Source organism: Engraulis encrasicolus, chromosome 24, assembly GCF_034702125.1.
Source record: "Engraulis encrasicolus isolate BLACKSEA-1 chromosome 24, IST_EnEncr_1.0, whole genome shotgun sequence".
NCBI lineage: Eukaryota > Metazoa > Chordata > Actinopteri > Clupeiformes > Engraulidae > Engraulis > Engraulis encrasicolus.
This window is the reverse complement of record NC_085880.1, coordinates 2014746-2032607: the sequence shown is the minus strand read 5'-3', so window position 1 is coordinate 2032607 and position 17862 is coordinate 2014746. Positions and strand designations below refer to the sequence as shown.

Genomic DNA, 17862 nt, shown 5'->3' with positions numbered 1-17862 from the left:
AGCAAAACAAAGATAGATAGACTGCGTGTGGCCTCCTTTAGCGCTCGCTAATTCATTTTGCCCTCAAGGCGGTTGTCGCTAGCTCCCCTTTTTTTCTCAATAGAAATCTCAACGGAGCTGGCACCGTGGCACCCTACATCTGACACCCCAGTGTTCCTCTTAACACCGAGAACTATTTCCCACTCTCGGTGCTCTTAACGTCAAAGTCACCGAGTGGCGTGTGTGTGGGTTTTTTTTCCACTCATTTGTGAAAGGCCTCAGGTTCTACATCATTATGATCACCTGCCATGCTGCCATTCAAGGTGTCATCAGTGACAGAGCTCAAATGGCAGCCCTCAAAACGTGGATCAGGGGGAAAAAATATGTGAAAAAGAGCGCTTTTCACCCCAAGGGAAAAGGAGATGCGCTACCGAGAATGAAAACACTACACAGAGAAGAAGGAAAAAGTCCTATTCACTCCCAGGATACTACATTTTTACTTTTTTGCATGAAAAACACATGCTGATAATGATCTGCTGATATTACAACATACACATTTTAAGTTGCATATACAGCTACAGCTCGGCTGCATCTCAAAGATCTCCAGAGGCCAATTTCTCAGAGAATTAACATGCGCTTTAAAATGTATCGCCCTATTCTGATAACCATGGCAACAATGGCTTCAATCTGCTTTGTCTGCATGACAGATTCCTCCTCTGTAGCTCGCAATGATCTCAATAAAAACCCTTTTTTGGTTGCGCGTGTGTGCAATGCATGAATATATTTTCTTTTGTTGTCGTGAGCTGGGAAAGCAATTCCGTCTCAGGCCTTCGCAGGGTAATGGTGCCTCCATGTTATGGCATGTTTCGAATCTGTCACAGGGCAATGATTGATAAGGTCTCATGAAGAACAGAATTGAATTTCAAATGTCAATTTAAAATGTACTTTTTTTCTCTCTTCCCTTTGGCATCTTTCTAAAACGGTGGTATGATTTGGCTTGCAAGGCTACAAACCTCCAAGCTTTTGTAATGTTGAAACAATGGCCCTCCATCACATTGCATCATCATGTGTGGACCAATCGTTCATTATCGTGTTGGGCTTCTGATGAGGGCGCACTTTACACTCTGCAGCAGCTAAACACAGTGGTGGATATAAGCAGGGGCGATAGTGAAAAAAAAATCCTGAGCCTGAACTTTTTCCCCTGCTCTAATGACGATGACAAGATACTGCACAGTGACGTAACGTAGGCCTATTTTGACACAGTGTTCAAACATTTAGTAGCCTGTGTATGACCATTATTCAAGCCTGATAGTAGAAGAAAACCCTGAACCGGTAACACTTTCTGAGATAAGAATAACCTAATGGCTAATTATTATCAATGTTTTTATTTTTGCAAACTCTGTCAAGCCTGAAATCAGGCATGGAGCCTGAATACTATCAGCCCTGTATAAGAAAGCTTCAATTAATTAAGATGGTATACACTTCTTGCTACTCCACCACCCCCGCCAACACCACCACATGTGCAGCACCAGTGTGGAGGTCTCATGAGAGTAAGTTACTGTTACATCCCAAATGAAATGAAAATCTCTCATCTCATCTGTTGAGATGTGTGGGGAAATAAATCACGAATGATATCTAGAGCATCTCATAGCGCTTGATAAGTGGATGGCCATCATGTTTAGAGTATGCTACAGATAGGGTCAAGATGAATATCTAGCTCATCGACCATGCATGACTGGTGAGCTAACGTGAGATACTGTATGTTATTGCATTTCATTGCATTTACGTAGCAGGCACCGCTTTATCCTCCAGTGAATGGAGTACAGGGCTAGTTCCCCTGCAGCGATGTGAGGTTAACGTGCTTTGTGCATGCAAGTGTCCCACATCTGTGGATGGAGGAAGAGGAGAGTGCTGCATATTCGATCCCCTAACCACAATTTTCCTACTGGCACTAAGAAGACTGAAACCCGTAACCCTAAAATCGCAAGACCAACACAGATTTAGCTTCAGGCCACAGCCGAAATGCAAGACAGAAGTCAGGCTAAATGAAACCAATGAGAGAAAACACTACTGGTTAGAGTATGTGTATATTCTTTTCACATAAGGCCTATTTTATTTTGGCAAAGCTAAAAATATGTCCGCCAGGGGCATGTAGAGGATATATGATCGTAATTACACCGCCAGACACAACGTATTATTCAATCCGGAGTACATTGCTTTCACTACATTATGGAATAACTGGAATTTAATGTTTTCAAACGTGGGCAAACTTTGTGGCCAAATTTATTTATAGTTATATACTGTAAGCAGGTAGTCTGGGTGAAATGTGCAGTTTTTTTATTTCTTGTCATAATTCATTGAGTTGAGGCACCGGCTTCATCCACAAAGCAGCTTTTTACCATTTTTAGACCTGATATATTCAGCGTGAAAAGCACAAAAGTGCAGAGTCTCAAGGTAATTACTGCTGCACATGTTGTAAGATGACTTGTGTGCCTTCATAATTTCTACCTCTTGTTTGTTATGTTGCCCGAATGGGCAAACTTACAAAAACACTACAGATAAACAATCAGATGGAAATCCATTCTCTTCTGTACAACAAATCTGAGGTTAATGCAAAAAAAACAATATAACAAACTATAAAACATGAATCCACACCCCATACTGTGACTTTCCCCTCTGTACTGTATGTATGTGTCTTCTGAGTCAAGACGTGTGGGGGAAACAGTGGCTGAGAGATGAGAGGATGTTCAGCAGCAGTCACGACTGTCTCAGTCTGGATGTGGGGGGAGCGAATTAGTCACACAAGAACAGCTCCACGATATGAGAAATCACCATGATGGACAGAGTGACAAATGAGTGAGTGCTCAACACAACACAAAGCTGCACGTTTTTCCCACAGAGAGAGAGAGAGAGAGAGAGAGAGAGAGAGAGAGAGAGAGAGAGAGAGAGAGAGAGAGAGAGAGAGAGAGAGAGAGAGAGAGAGAGAGAGAGAAGAGGATGCACGCGTGCTGTTTATCCGCAGTAAAGTCTGCCATAACAGCAGCCATGATTGACTGCCAGAGAGTGGGTAGCAGGAGACAGAATGCTTCTCTGCCAGGCATTTGTGTACTTCTTTGTGTTGTAGTCCATCAGCAAAGACAATTAACAAGTTCTGACCAATTACATTTTATATATGACGTTTTTTTAAAGGGTGAACTTCCTTGAGTGTATCTTTTTCGTGGTTAAAAAAAAAGTTTCACCATTGTGCAGAAAAATACTGTTCGGTCTTGACATGTAATCAGACCGAAATAGACGACTTCAAAAGAAATACTTTTAGGTACTTAATGAATCATCGTGTAGCACCAAGTTTGCAAGTCATACTTTCTGAATGTGTTTTTTTTTTCACCATTACACAGAGGATTTCAAAACCCATAATTAGATTTTGTCAGCTTTGGTGCATAGAGGTGGTACATTAACCAGGACAACATTTGTGTGTGTGTGTGTGTGTGTGTGTGTGTGTGTGTGTGTGTGTGTGTGTGTGTGTGTGTGTGTGTGTGTGTGTGTGTGTGTGTGTGTGTGTGTGTGTGTGTGTGTGTGTGTGTGTGTGTGTGTGTGTGTGTGTGTGTGTGTGTGTGTGTGTGTGTCCAACACTTCTCCTTTCTCCTCACTCATCCAAGTTCAATGTTTGCCCTGAGTTTATTTGAAATGTTGTTCAATATACAACGTTGTTTAAGGAGGAAGATTTTGGCAAACAGACTTGATTTGAAAAAAAAGTGTGCCAACATTTCCCTTTGAAGCTTTCTATAATATACAGTAATGGGCTACTCTGTATTGTTGCTGATGGTGTTAGGATTCCTCTGACAAAAGAGCTAATACAGACCACTTATTATACATGAGCCATCCTTGACACACGCCCAGGGCTGCTAAAAGTTTTGGCTGGGCACAGGACAAAGTCATCTGAAAGGGACCCCCACCCAATACATTCAATGTAATGAGGACCCAATTGTGGGCCCCCCATCTTCATGGGCCCGGGACAACTGACCCCTTTGTCCCCCGCCCCTTGTCAGATTCCCTGCTCACACCTATGGTGTGACAATTCACCCACTGATACAAAAAAACAACAGACAAATAGACACTTTCTTTTGACCCGCCATGGACACACCAACACCATTACACCGCACAAAGACAACATTCAACTCGAAACCGAACAACGAGCCCAATGTTTGGTCCTCCTTCTGCTATTTAATGGAGTGACACTGTTCATAACTCACCACAAAAGAAGAGTGATCAGCTAATGGAACAAACCAAGTATGAAATATCAATCAAATTACAAGCTAATAGTTCCCCTAATGTCTTTGTTTGTGTACAGATGGCCCCTTCAGCTAGCCACACAACAGTCAGCCATCATAATAACCCTCATCGTTCTCATAGTAACACTTCATTAATCAGCCATGCCTGTTGAATTGCATCGTTGCAAACAATTAGCCGACTCCATTTTCGAAACACTGCGGACTTAAAGGAAATGTTTATCACACTTGACAAGGAGAGGCACTTTGTCTCTGGTTAGTGATAGCGGGCACCAGCGTCGTGTGGCAGGCCACTTTATAACGAGGGAAATCGATAATGGATCGCTGCTTACATTTCGCTGGGAGGTCGTAGCCGCCGGTGATCTTGGCTTTTCCGGTGACGCAGCCGTTCAGCGTGTGGCACTCCTCGTAGAGGCACGGGCCCGCCGCTCGATGGATGCAGCCGTCCACTGGGAAAAAATAAGAGAAAACAACGCAGATGAGGAAAAATGACAAAAAAACAAAGTCATAACGTGAACATATTAAACAATGGGAAAAAGAGAAACATAACACTAGAGAAAGAGAAAGAAAACGACGCCATCAACTGAAAGTAACGATGAAGAGCAATCTGTTTGAACCAATTACTGGCAGTAAAAATGAAGTGCACTTTTGCCAGTATATCCAGCCTTGACTGAGGTGACATAGTTGGGTAAGCATGTTAGAAATGGATCTGTGCATTTTAAGTCAATTACAAAAGATTCATCCATCCCATTTCTGTCTACTAATTTCCTTGGGCTATTTATACTCTTAATTAAAAGTACAGGTTTTTAGAGGCCAGGCCTAGCCTGAGAAATGAGGAGCCAAAACACAGTATTAACATCTGCTCTGAAGTGTGAATTGCACTCAGTCAATCTGAGTAAACTATTCACCCTAACCAAAACAAAAGTTAAAGGTTGAAGTTGAAAACTTACTGCCATTTTAAAAGAATAAAATAAGTCCACGATAGTTGTGTTAACCACAGCTCCACTACATTTAGCCTTTTGTCAAAACATTTATTTTGAACAACCATGCCTCGGGCACTTACACACGAATGAATATTGTTTGTTTTTCACCCTCCAATATTCATATTTGACCCAAAGTCATTGTTGTAAGCTAAGAGTCATCATGTAGGCTAAATATGACACGTGTCCTTCACTCAAGTGTGTGCCCACTCAATTGAGTAGGTACGAAGATTGACAACACACGCACACACACACAGGCAAGTACACCACGACAACACGAAATTTGCTGCCGCTTCAGAGGTATGCCATCATTGTCAAAGATACATTTCGAGCAAACATTTGGCAAAGTCGACAAAGAATATCACTGGGTGTGTGCAATGCCACTGTTGTATGCCAGTCATTCAGCATAGCTGCACCAGAGCACCGATCTTTGTTGCTCCGCATCTCCCACTCAGACAGCGCTCAGAGCACCGAGCAGATTTTTCATTTCCAGGCCTGTTTGGGAAAGTGCCACGCACTCCTATGAAAGCATTAATGGCACACAGCTTGGGTTTACGAGCAGGCTGTAAACCTACTCTCTGGTTAGTTTAAATATTCAGATTCCTTCAGGCCATTGAGCGCTAGGCTTGCATGACAACTGAATTGATATCTCTCTGCTCTCTCTCTCTCGCTCTCTGTCTGTCTGATAGCTCTCTGCTCGCAGTCAAGGCGCAATACAAAGCGCAGTTGCCGCTTGTCCACAGATTTTATGGCTTCTCCAGCACACAGCAATGTTTTTTCCCCCTCCAAGAGCCATGCTCTTTCTCTCTCCGTCTAAATCAGCGCAAACTATGCCAAGTCAATCAGCACCCTATAATGTATCTGTGTCATGAAAACATAATGGGTTCAGTGTTATGACTGTATTGAGCTGCGATGTGTGTAGGCTTGTAGACTGGTACCAAATGTATAATAGCCAAATCAGGCCACACATGGTTTGTGCAAATCACCCCACGCATGTAGTATGTAGTATGAAGTATGTGCATTGTGCACAACATCAATATTGTGTGCCGCGCCTCGCTTCAACATCCAAGTTAACATGCTTGATTTTTCATACTGCCTACATGACGGGGCCCTATTTATGCAGAGCTGCATGATCCATAACTCTGGCACGTAATTCTACTGTATATCTAGCAAGAGGTAACCAGCAGGACTCATACAGAAAGATGGAGGTTGACTGGTAGCAATGGAGTAAAGACGTACGGTAGGACATACGTACGGTGCAGCGAAGTTCAGCGACTCTATGTGTCAGTTCATCGATCATCAATGATTTTTGGAAGGTTTTGCTCATTCATTGTTTTAGGCTTTATTTAGACAGGACAGTTGAATATGGAGACAGGAAACCTGTGGCAGAGAGATATGGAGTGGGATTGGGAATAGACCCAGGCCGGATTTGAACCTGTGGTGTGTGGGGGGCTTAGCTTGCTGCAGCGGGACGGTACCATGCTCAGGGTACCTCGTTCATGGAGGAGGATGGGTCAAAAACACCACCAACCTGGCTGGCGGGTCGGGAGTCAAACCAGCAACCTTTGTGCTACAAGTCTGACCCTAACTGCTTACCCAAGATATCCATGTAAGTTTTGTTGACCTTGTATCTGTGCCTGCTGTGGAACATTATGTGTAGGTCATTGAAAATACAGTGTCAGAGTAAAGCAGCTAAGTTTGACATTGGCCTACTTAAAAGAGCTTGTTGACACCACAAAGCAGATCTTTCATAGAATACACCCGTTGCCGCATGATAATGGTGTGGGTTACATTACACTTTAGACTTATGGTTGTGTCACTCTGGTGAAGTTAGATTCACTGGTGTTACCCGTTGTTGTTCATAATTCCTAAATACGCTAACTCTCAAATCAATACAGATCTCAACAGTGCAGTGCGGGGCAGGGCAAGACACCTTATGATGGATTTCTGTTTTTCCATCTGTGTCTGTCTGGGTTGGCGTGCGGATGGCACAAGGGGGAGATGGGGGGGTGTTGGCTGGGGTCGGACGCACCCCCTGGGCCCCACCTCCCGAGGTTTTAATTTCACTCGGTTAGGCCCGGGACACGTCTGATGGATGGCACATCTTACGGGAGGAGGCAGGGAGATAGATATCCAAACGATCTACCCTGCGAAAAGCCTTACGCCCCTCCATGAACCAGTTATCCATCACACCGAAAAACATCATAAAACCGCTCCTCATGCTGCCCGGCTTTGGGAGGAACGGAGGGGAAGACACGAGAAAAAAAAGAAGACGAAAAAGAAAAGGAAAGCCATTGCACCCCTATGCACACCAGTTCAAGTTCAGCAGACACCCATCTGCACTTTTGTCAGTGTAACTCTACCTGGCTATAAATACACGTTGTCCGAATTGCCTCTTCAGTGCTTCGCAACAGTACTACGCTATGTAGACGTGAGAGAAAGGCAGATGCAACGGTGGAATGATATCATGTGTGATGATATTAACACAACCCTGAAAGACGAGCCGCCGGCTAATGTCTTTTGCATTCCTCAGATTTAGTACAGTGCCATCCCCATGAGCAATAAATTAATGGATGCCACAGACTGACTGACTTGTAGCCCTGTTTAAATCACACAGAAGTCAAGGGAGGAAAAAAGGGATATTGTCTGTCTGCTATCCAGAGTGCACAAGCAACTGATATGAAAATTTGGTTTCATCCCCCAAACTTAGTTTCATCCCAAACTTGAAAACGATACCATTCTTTCAATCTGCCTGCAATTTTCTGGAAATTGGAGGAAGGCGCGAGCCAGACAGAAGACTTTCAGCCTCTATCAATCATCTTTAATGAAGTGAAGGACAGAGCGCGGACAGCAACACATTCTGATGGCTTTCTGTGAAAGCACAGACTTTCACAATAGATGAAGACATCGAAAGAGGTCTGAAAAAAAGGATTCCATTTTCTCCTCACACAAAAACACTGCAATGCTCTCCATTCTCTCACAAACACTAGTCGGTCCGACATATCTAAGAGGTTTTCTCACTTGGATTTAAATTAACCATCAGATCCATGTTGGCATTCAACCACTGTTGAAAAACGAGGTCCAATCTTTTCCGTACAAGTCTCAGCACACATACAAGCATTTGCATGGCAAGTAAGTTTGTGATGCAATTTTGTACTAAAGTTGGTCACTTTTTTCAAAGCATGTATAGTCAACAGGACCCCAATATTTTATTAAACATTATCAGCCAACAAGAATGCAATTTGTTTTCATAAGTTTACTTTAGGCCTGTGATCTAATAATGTTTTGCCTTTGCATGTTATCTTCTACACACAAATAGTTTATCAAAACAACCCATGCAATGTACAGCCATAATGACTGAATTCAGTGTTTATTACTTGTGAGCGCCTTATTACTGATGTAAACTAATTATGCTAAGGGGTTCAGTCAGCCAGCAATTGAGGAAGTTAGTGCAAAAAAAATATCAACAGGGCTCCACTAACTCCAATCCCAGACACAACAAAAGCGAACATATTAGAACTCAAGTGAACTGCAAATGGTGCTACGCCCGAGAGAAGTGTTTCCCGAAGTATTTCATTGCATGCAAAAATTCAAATTATAATGGGCAAATTAGAGAAAAATTAATGGACCGTTCCATTGTGTGGAAATTAAAATATGCTATTAGTTTGCTGTGGTGTTGTACACTCGTTGCTTCTCAAAGCTGCCAAATAACATACTTGTAAACAACACAGATTTCACTGGTGACACACCACTATTCTTCAGACAGCTATCGGGCACCTAGGCCTTTTCAAATAAACATACCACAAACATATTGCACACATCACATGTCATGCAGTGAGGATCTCTGAAATCTAACAACTGGGGGGCGTATTGAAACTGAAAATAGTGTCTAAGATGTAAAGCTTTAAGGAGGGCCAAAAGTCATGCCTTTTAGACTGAAGAGCAGTGCTGTATGCTTTTCTTTTTCACATAAAATGTGTTCAGAGATGTAGGTGAAATCCTCAAAATGCATATACTGGAAAGCAACACACAGTATGAATAATCCGTTATCATGCGCCTTTGACATCCATGAGTATCCACATGTTCTTCATCTTGAAGGGAGACACACACACACACACACACACAGACACACACAGACACACACAGACACACACACACACACACACACACACACACACACACACACACACACACACACACACACACACACACACACACACACACACACACACACACACACACACACCCACACACACACACACACACACACCCACCAGAGGCAGACCCATGCAGGCAATCTATCATCCCTGCACACTGATCCAATCTGTCCATCCAACCACACACTCCTGGATTTATCTGGGAGGACCAACTGTCCTACAACCTCAAACCTAACTGGAATTTCACGCTCTATGCAGTGCACGTCGGAGCAACAGTGCATAGAATCCAGCTCACTTTTCTTTTTCTTTTTTTTTTTCAAAACCAGGTCAAACCTGCTATATAGCGCACAAGAAAAGCACAGCATAGCATTGCTTAAGAATAACCAGAATGTGCCTTGAACTAGGGGGCTGGCTAGCTCTGTAGATGAGTCGAAGATCAAAACCTTGATTTGGTCTTTGTCCTGAGGAGCAACTTACATGTCATTTCCCATCACTATCTAGCGGACATGTTCAGTTGTTTTCGGTCTCTGTCTTTCTCCCCTCTCTCGATCTCTCTCAATTTCTCCATGCCTCTCTCATCCTCCCTCTCTTCCTATCTCTGTCTTTGTCCCTCCTTCTCTCTCTCTCTCTCTCTCTCTCTCTCTCTCTCTCTCTCTCTCTCTCTCTCTCTCTCTCTCTCTCTCTCTCTCTCTCTCGTCTGATTATACAACATTTATGCTCACGCCGTGTTGGCACCTCTTAATTTGCCCCGACAACCATGTTCGACGCCGGCGTATTCCCTTCGGTTTCGCCCCAAGGAGCAGCGCGCCGGGCGAATCCGCTACAGAGGCTTTCATCCTCGACAGGAAGGAAGGAAGAGCCTCAGTAACCATGATGAAACTTCACCCCCCCCCTCTCCCCATCGCGCCCATCCCCGTCGCGCCCTGGGTCCAGAATGCTAACGAAACCAATTTGTTAGAGGAAGTTCGTGCAAGACTTCTGCAGAACTTGTTGAGGTGGAGACTACCATCTCCAAAAACAAAGCAGTGAAGTGTAGCCTATCACCTGAGCAAAAAGCAGCAAGAGGCTGGTGGTTTACAACCACCAAACAAGCATTTCACCTCCCGATATTATTATTACATCTGTTCTTTATGACTGTATCTCTATTTACCACCAGCCACAACAACACTGGTAAGGGAAAATAAATGTTCATCATTATAAATAGAGCGAAAAAACAAACTGCCACATAAACTGCTCTCTGTTTTCCCTCTTTCCACTATTTATGGTAATAGCCAAAGGATAACATTATTCTTAGCAGGAGAAAAAAAAACACTATACGATACGGAGAGCAATGCAGCCAAGAAGCACCACCGGGGAGTTAAATCGGAATGCCCTCTTCCATGATGTGAAAAGGCGGCCTTTTGGAAAGAGACGGGAACGCTGGTCCATGGTGCTATTGGAGTAGGCAGTAATCCAGAGCTGCTGGCTATGTTCCACCACTAGGTCTGGAGAGCCAAGGGAAGGACGGTCCGGCGGGACCCCGATGAAGGAGAGCCTGTTCTCTGCTCCGCTCCGCTCTGCCTGAGGCCTCACTGGCGATCCAGAGCTAGGCAGCCCCACCACTCCCCACCCCAACCCTCTCACCTAACCCCAAGTTCACTCCACACCTGCTAAGGGGACAGACAGACAGGCAGGACAGAGCCCACAGCAGGGATTCACGTTTGTGTGTTTCTTTCTTGTCCCAAAGTCCTTGGAGGACAGTAGGGTAAGTGTGTGTGTGCGTACGTACGTGTGTGCGTGCGTGCGTGCATGTGTATGCGTGCGTATGCGTATGTGTGTGTGCTGAAGGTGGAAGACAAGCCCCTCCTCCATCTCCAATTTCTGTCTTTGCTTCCCTGATATCGCCTCCTTCCCATTCTGGAGCAGGTGAGACATTTTTATATGGTCTGGCCTTGTCAGCCAGCCTCTCCTGTCGCAGACACCTGTCTGCCTACCTCTGGCAGCACAGCACCGCCTCAGGGGAAGCGGAATACGAGACTGTGATATCTTCCTTAGTTAGGGAATATTTCCATAATGGCTGACAATCCATTTATCACACACGCTCACCTTATCTGCTGTCTGCGGATTTTTCTCTCCAGCTGCAGCAAATTCCTGACATTTAGATCCAGCTGGTTGGTGTACAGTTAGTTGAGAAATGTGTTTGGTACAAATCGGCTCGATTGACAGGACCGTGGGTCCAGCCATCTATTTTTTTTATTCATTGCCTCCAACAAAATGAAACAAAAACCATGATGCTTTTGGCTGGGGAGGGGAGAGGGGAGGAATCCTCATACGTGCCCCCCATCTTCTCCGGGTTATTGCGAGCTTCTTGCATCATGGGGGGAGCCAGCCCTTGCAAAATGAAGTTCAACTCATCCATCGGAATCATATTTAGAAAACAGCATCGCCCGAAGGATGGAGGCGGGCTAGACTATGCTATGTGTGCGAGCGAGGCATGGAGTTTGTATTGTATTGGAGTGCTGCTGCTATGGCCAGGGACGGATTAAGATGGCCGGGGGCCCCTAGGCTACAGGTTGCTCTGGGCCCCCCCAGTAAAGAAAATTTCACGTCAAATTTGCATAGACAGCATCATAATTACAGGATAGGAATTACGGATAGGATGTCTCATAACTTTACTTAACATTAATTTTTCAATATTGCATCTTGTCATAACTCTTCACTTCACTTTTGACCAATCAGGGGTCCCCTGGTAGGAGGGGGCCCCTAGGCTGCAGCCATATCTAGCCTGTGCATTAATCCAGCCCTGGCTACAGCCATCTCTGCCCCTGCTGTCACAGACGCGGCATGAAAAGGTACCTAATCGAAATGCATCTAAATGCAGAGCTATTCATACTGCTCCAGAAGACAGGCAATCTGAGAACGCTTTGGGGACTTAAATGCTGGAGGAGTGGAGGGGGGGGGTACTGGAAGGTGTGTGTGTGTGTGTGTGTGTGTGTGTGTGTGTGTGTGTGTGTGTGTGTGTGTGTGTGTGTGTGTGTGTGTGTGTGTGTGTGTGTGTGTGTGTGTGTGTGTGTGTGTGTGTGTGTGTGTACGTGTGTGTCTTGTAGCATCTGCGGGCAGGCAGCCCTAATCTTCCCATTCCTTACTTCTTTGCCCTCCCCTGTAGGTGTGTTTGGAGGAGGGATCCAGATAAAAAATTGCTTTTTAAGATGAGAGGCGAAGAGACGGCTTGTGCCTCCCAGCCCATGTAATGAGCACAGATACGGGGCCCTGGGACCTCGACTGATGATGACAAGCAGGATTCTCTGCAGTCACCCCCTCCCCACCACCACCAAACCCCCACCACACCCCCATCGCCCAGGGTACGGTACAGGCAGCAGCAGCAGCAGTGGCGATAGCCGCAACCACAACACGCCATGGTAAAAAAAAGAACAATAGCGTGTCCTCCACAAGAATCAATAGCTTTCAAATTACCTGGGATTTTGTGCGATAATATAAACACTAAAGGGACTTTTTGTATGTTCTTAGGGTCCTGTGGGGTGTTAAGTACATTCTGCTCCAAAACAATGAATTAGCAGCCACATAGGGGGGAGGAGAGAAAAAAAGCAGGTCTAAGCTCTCTCTTAAGTGAAACTGTGACCCATATGTGTCTGGATGTCAATTTATTTTTCTAATCTAAAAGAGATTTGGGAGGAATTCCCATCAGATTTAAATGCTGAGGACGCTAGCTCGCTAACGCACTGACTTGGAAAATAGCATTCTATCCTCATTAACAAAGTGTGCCATTTTAAGTTTTTTTTTCTCCTCTTTTCAGAAGAGCAGAAGATTTGTGATTGTTATTTGCCTCAGCAGAGGTGATACTTCCACCAGAGACTGTGACAGTCTCTAAGGCTTAGCCTAATTCTACGTTTTTCTATTTACTCTAACAAGTTCCGCCGCTGTTGCCAGAAAAGGAAAGAACAAAAACATCACAGGCGGAGAAAAAAACACAACGGGCGTCCTTGCTTGCTGTCGGAGTACGCTCATTGCAATCATGAAGGTACTCATTTAATAGTTCCACAATGTACACCTGCTTAAGGTCGGAATATATAGGTCACTACAAGCAACAGGACTGGCTGATGGAGATGTTAAAAAACGCTCATAATATCCTCTCCATTACCTTTAAAGGGTAACAGCCACCCCATGGCCAAAACTCCATCTCGATCCCTTACTGAGGCCCTTTACTGCTCAGATAGCATTTAAATGCATCACTTCATTCACTAAATAGGCTGTGAGGTCCAGTGTTCTGCTCCCTACAAAGTGTACTACCGTATACTCTTTCCTTCACAAACTGGTGCGCTACATGCAGTGTGTGTTGCTCAATGTATTCCCTTCACAAAGACAGAAGTTGTGATTTATACTTCAGCCATTAAGACTCAGAGAGGAATTGGTTTTAAACGATTTAATGCTAACATAGTTGACAATGGATATTTAACCAAGGACGGCAAGAAAGGTGAGTTAGACACTTCATTATAAAAGGAAATGGCGGCCGCTGACTGGCTCTGCAAAATGCGCATGTGACAATTGAGTCTTCCTGGCAGAACAATCGCCGGCTACATATCTACTGTACAGTATGTTCCCTACACACACCCCACTATATGGTGTACAGTAAACAAATCCGTGAATATTTCACAGTTGGCCTTTTTTCAGATGCGGTTTATAAAGTGACACATTAACAGCGGTCAGGCCAGCCGACAGAGGGGGTCAAAAGGGTATGCTGTCCCGGGCCCACGTAGAGAGGGGGCCCAGAATTGAGTACCCATTACATCGTATGTATTGGGCTGGGGGCCCTGTCAGAGGACTTTGTCCTGGGCCCAGCAAAAGCCGTCAGCTGTTCACCCTGACAGCGGTGGCGCCTAGCTGCCGCCATATTTTACATAGGTTTTTTTCAGGGCCGATACCGATACTTATGGAAATGGGAGGCCGATAACCGATATGTGCAACCGATATATATAAATAATAAATATATATAAATATTGTTCATAATAAAATGTTATGAAATATAAATTATTATTAAATACACATATATTTAGTTGTAATAATGAACTCTCATGGACTCTCAAAGTGGGAAGAGCAGAATAGAAGATGCATTCAGAACGAAACGGCTTCAAAATTGTTTGTGAAAGTTATACAAACTTATCGATGGAAATTTATTGAAAGTATGGCCGATACCGATATCCTAAAAAAATGCTAAATATCGGGCCGATATATCGGTGGGGCCGATATATCGATCGGGCCTTAATTCCTCCTTCCTCCTTTCTCCTTCGCGCCCCCGGCGGCCTCTTGTGCAGCGGTGCTCTCCATTACCAGTCTGCCCATCAAGAGGTCTGAACATCTGCTGCTGTCCACCTCTGTCGCCGTCCCTCATCCCTCAACCCAGATGGAGCATCGGAAATGACCCCCATCATCAGTCTCTGGTCCCCGTCCCTGGCCGCTGTCCCTCTTTCCTGTCCCTCGTCTTCCTGCCTGCCCGCGTGCCCATCTTCCCCGTGACCTGCTGTGCCTTTGTCTTGCCGGATGTCTGTGTGTGTGTGTGTGTCTGTGTGTGTGTGTGCGCACGTGATTGTGTGCAAGTACATCTGCATGTGTGTAGTATGTGTGACTGAGTGAGTGACTGAGCGTGTGTGAGCGTGTGTGAGCGTGTGTGTGTGTGTGTGTGTGTGTGTGTGTGTGTGTGTGTGTGTGTGCCCGTATGTGGGGCAGTGGCGTTCCTCATCCTGCCCATGCGAGTGTGTGACATGTGCGAAGATGCCACGCTCCGTCAAAGTCTCCTCAGCCCCACTTCTCACACATTTCCCTACAGCACCTCAGGCTTAATGAAGAAAGGGGAGGGGGAAAACAGATGAGGAGGTGTGGAGAAGGAAGAGGGGGATAGGTGCTGCGATGGCTCAGAAGGGGAGAAGGACAGAGGGAGAGAGAGAGAGAGAGAGAGAGAGAGAGAGAGAGAGAGAGAGAGAGAGAGAGAGAGAGAGAGGGAGAGGGAGAGTGGAAGAGGGAGAGACAGAAAGAGAGAGGGAAAGCTACTGGCTGAGCGAGTGAATGAGAGAGAAATATAAAGAAAGAGAGGAGTGAAAGAGGGAGACGATTTGGAAAAGAAAGAGGGAGAGAATGGGGGGAAAAGATAAGAGCGAGAATGAGAAAGAGACAGAGTGAGTGAGACATGAAAGTCAGAGAGGAGGCAAAAGGATTGAAAGGGAATGCGGTGGAAGGAGAGAGATAGGGAGAGAAAGAGAGAAAGCGAGAGAGAGAGAGAGAGAGAGAGAGAGAGAGAGAGAGAGAGAGAGAGAGAGAGAGAGAGAGAGAGAGAAAGCGAGAGAGGGAGAGAGAGAGAGGGGGGGGGGTGCGAGCAATAGGCAGAGCCTGCTCTCGGGCACTTGCCATGTCTTTCTGAACTATTCATCCTCATTGCGCTTCCTTCCAACAGCTCTGACAACACTGATTAGTCAGGGCTGCCGCTCGCCTCCAAACACTCTCCCTCTTTCTCTCTCTGCCCATCTCTCCTGTCCTACCTTATCTCTCTCTCTCTCTCTCTCTCTCTCTCGTCCTGCAGTATTTCTCTCTCTCTTTCCATACTCTATCCTCTCTCTCTCTGCCCATACTCGCCTATTTATCTCCCTCTTCCTACTCCCTTCCCTCTCTACATCTATCTCTACCTCTCATTCACTCTCTCTTTCTATCCCTCTATCCGTTCTTTCTTTCTACCCCTTAACTTGCCCTCCCCCCTCCATTCTACTCTACCTACCTCCCACCACTATCTTTCCCTTTTCTCGCCCTTCCCCATGCCCTCTCTCTCTCTCTCTCTCTCTCTCTCTCTCTCTCTCTCTCTCTCTCTCTCTCTCTCTCTCTCTCTCTCTCTCTCTCTCTCTCTCACACACACACACCCACTCTCTCTCTCTCTCTCTCCCTCCTCAGCACTTCACTCTAGCCTCCCCCCTCTACCTCTCCTCCTCCTCCTCCTCCCTGCAATAACCTTGCCACTGCCAGTCTTAGTGGGTACCTGTGCACACCTCCTCCGCTGCTGTCTGCATCCCGACTCTGTTCCTTTCCCACATGCATTAGAGCCCCTGCAAAGCCCTGCCAGGGTCTCCACAGGCTTTTCTCCAACAAAGGGCCTCCGAAACCAAGGGGTTTATTCCGTCCCTACCTCTTTTTTTTTAACCCCCACCTTCAACCACCATTTTTCTTTCTTTCTTTCTTTCCTTCTTTCTTTCTCTCTTTTTTTTGAAGTGACACAAAAGATCTCTGCTCCGCTTTCATTACAATACCCTGCTTTTCAGAAATAGTGTCAGGCGCAATTTTCTCTCCCTAATTATTTCCAGTCCCTGTGAGGATTGGAGTTCAGGGCTCCTGGTGCTGGGGGTGGGGTGGGGGGTGTGGGGTGGGGTGGGGTGCAGGGATGGTGGAGTCTGGCTAGTGTTAAACTGGTGCAAGGGGTTGTATGGTGGGTTGAAGAATGGTAGTGTAACTCAGTGGTATGAAAGATAGATGAATTAGACTTGGATTGGAATTGAGTTTCGCTACCAAATAGCTTCCACACAAAAGGGGGCGAAGAATATAATTTTGGGGACAAAACATCCATATTTAGGTAGTGGAAATTTTTGTGCTGAAAGAACAATATTGGCTGAGAGGGGTAAAAGCGGCTCCCAGTGGGATCTCCCTGTGGGCGGCTGCCGCCTATGCCAATTGTTCCCAAGGGGTGCGCTGGCACCCAGCCACTGCCTGGCTAGCTCTCTGGCGCGGGGGTGGGCCTACAGTGCGCTGAAACACTGCGGCACAGTGGGACACTGGCGTAGGAGAGGAGACAGATAGAGACAGGCACTAACACACACACTAACACACACACACTCACACACACTCACACACACTCACACACACTAACACACACTAACACACACTAACACACACACACACACACACACACACACACACACACACACACACACACACACACACACACACACACACACACACACACACACACACACACACACCTCTCCCCACCAACCATCGTCCTCTCTAATCACTTGTGGAGAGTCCTAAAGAGCTGTGCTTTATTGTATTCAGGACTCGCGCTGTCAGTTCCCAACCTTCCCGCCCATCCATTTTGCCAAGCGCAGTGATTTACGGCACAATTTTCTAGCCTACTAATTCCACTGAAGGAGATAATGGCATGAATTAGGCCCCTAATCAAGTGCCAATCAGGAGATTCTCGCCGCACTAAATGTCAGATATTAAGACGCTTCCTGTTTAGCCCGCCCGTCTCGGGAGATTCTGGACGCTGCGTGTACCTAATCACCGCTGTTTTGCGGCCCCGACGCTCGCGGCGTTTGCTGTGGGGGTTTCACCCGGTTGTGTCATCAGAGAGCTCGGGGCCTAATTATGATGCCTGTGCCGTAATCCGGGATTTAGCTGTTGGGATTAGGGGCAATTAAGGCATCACAT

The 17862-nt window shown here is 45.7% G+C and overlaps 1 protein-coding gene across 2 annotated transcripts in view; it reads right to left on the bottom strand.

Moving 5' to 3' along the window:
- The window catches only part of macrod2 (mono-ADP ribosylhydrolase 2), a 746875-nt gene that overhangs the window by 429102 nt on the left and 299911 nt on the right, over positions 1-17862 (bottom strand). For both annotated transcript variants that reach the window (XM_063191009.1, XM_063191010.1), the window contains exon 5: positions 4598-4714. In XM_063191009.1, coding sequence (XP_063047079.1) covers positions 4598-4714 — 117 coding nt within the window. The remainder of the gene's footprint in view (positions 1-4597; positions 4715-17862) is intronic.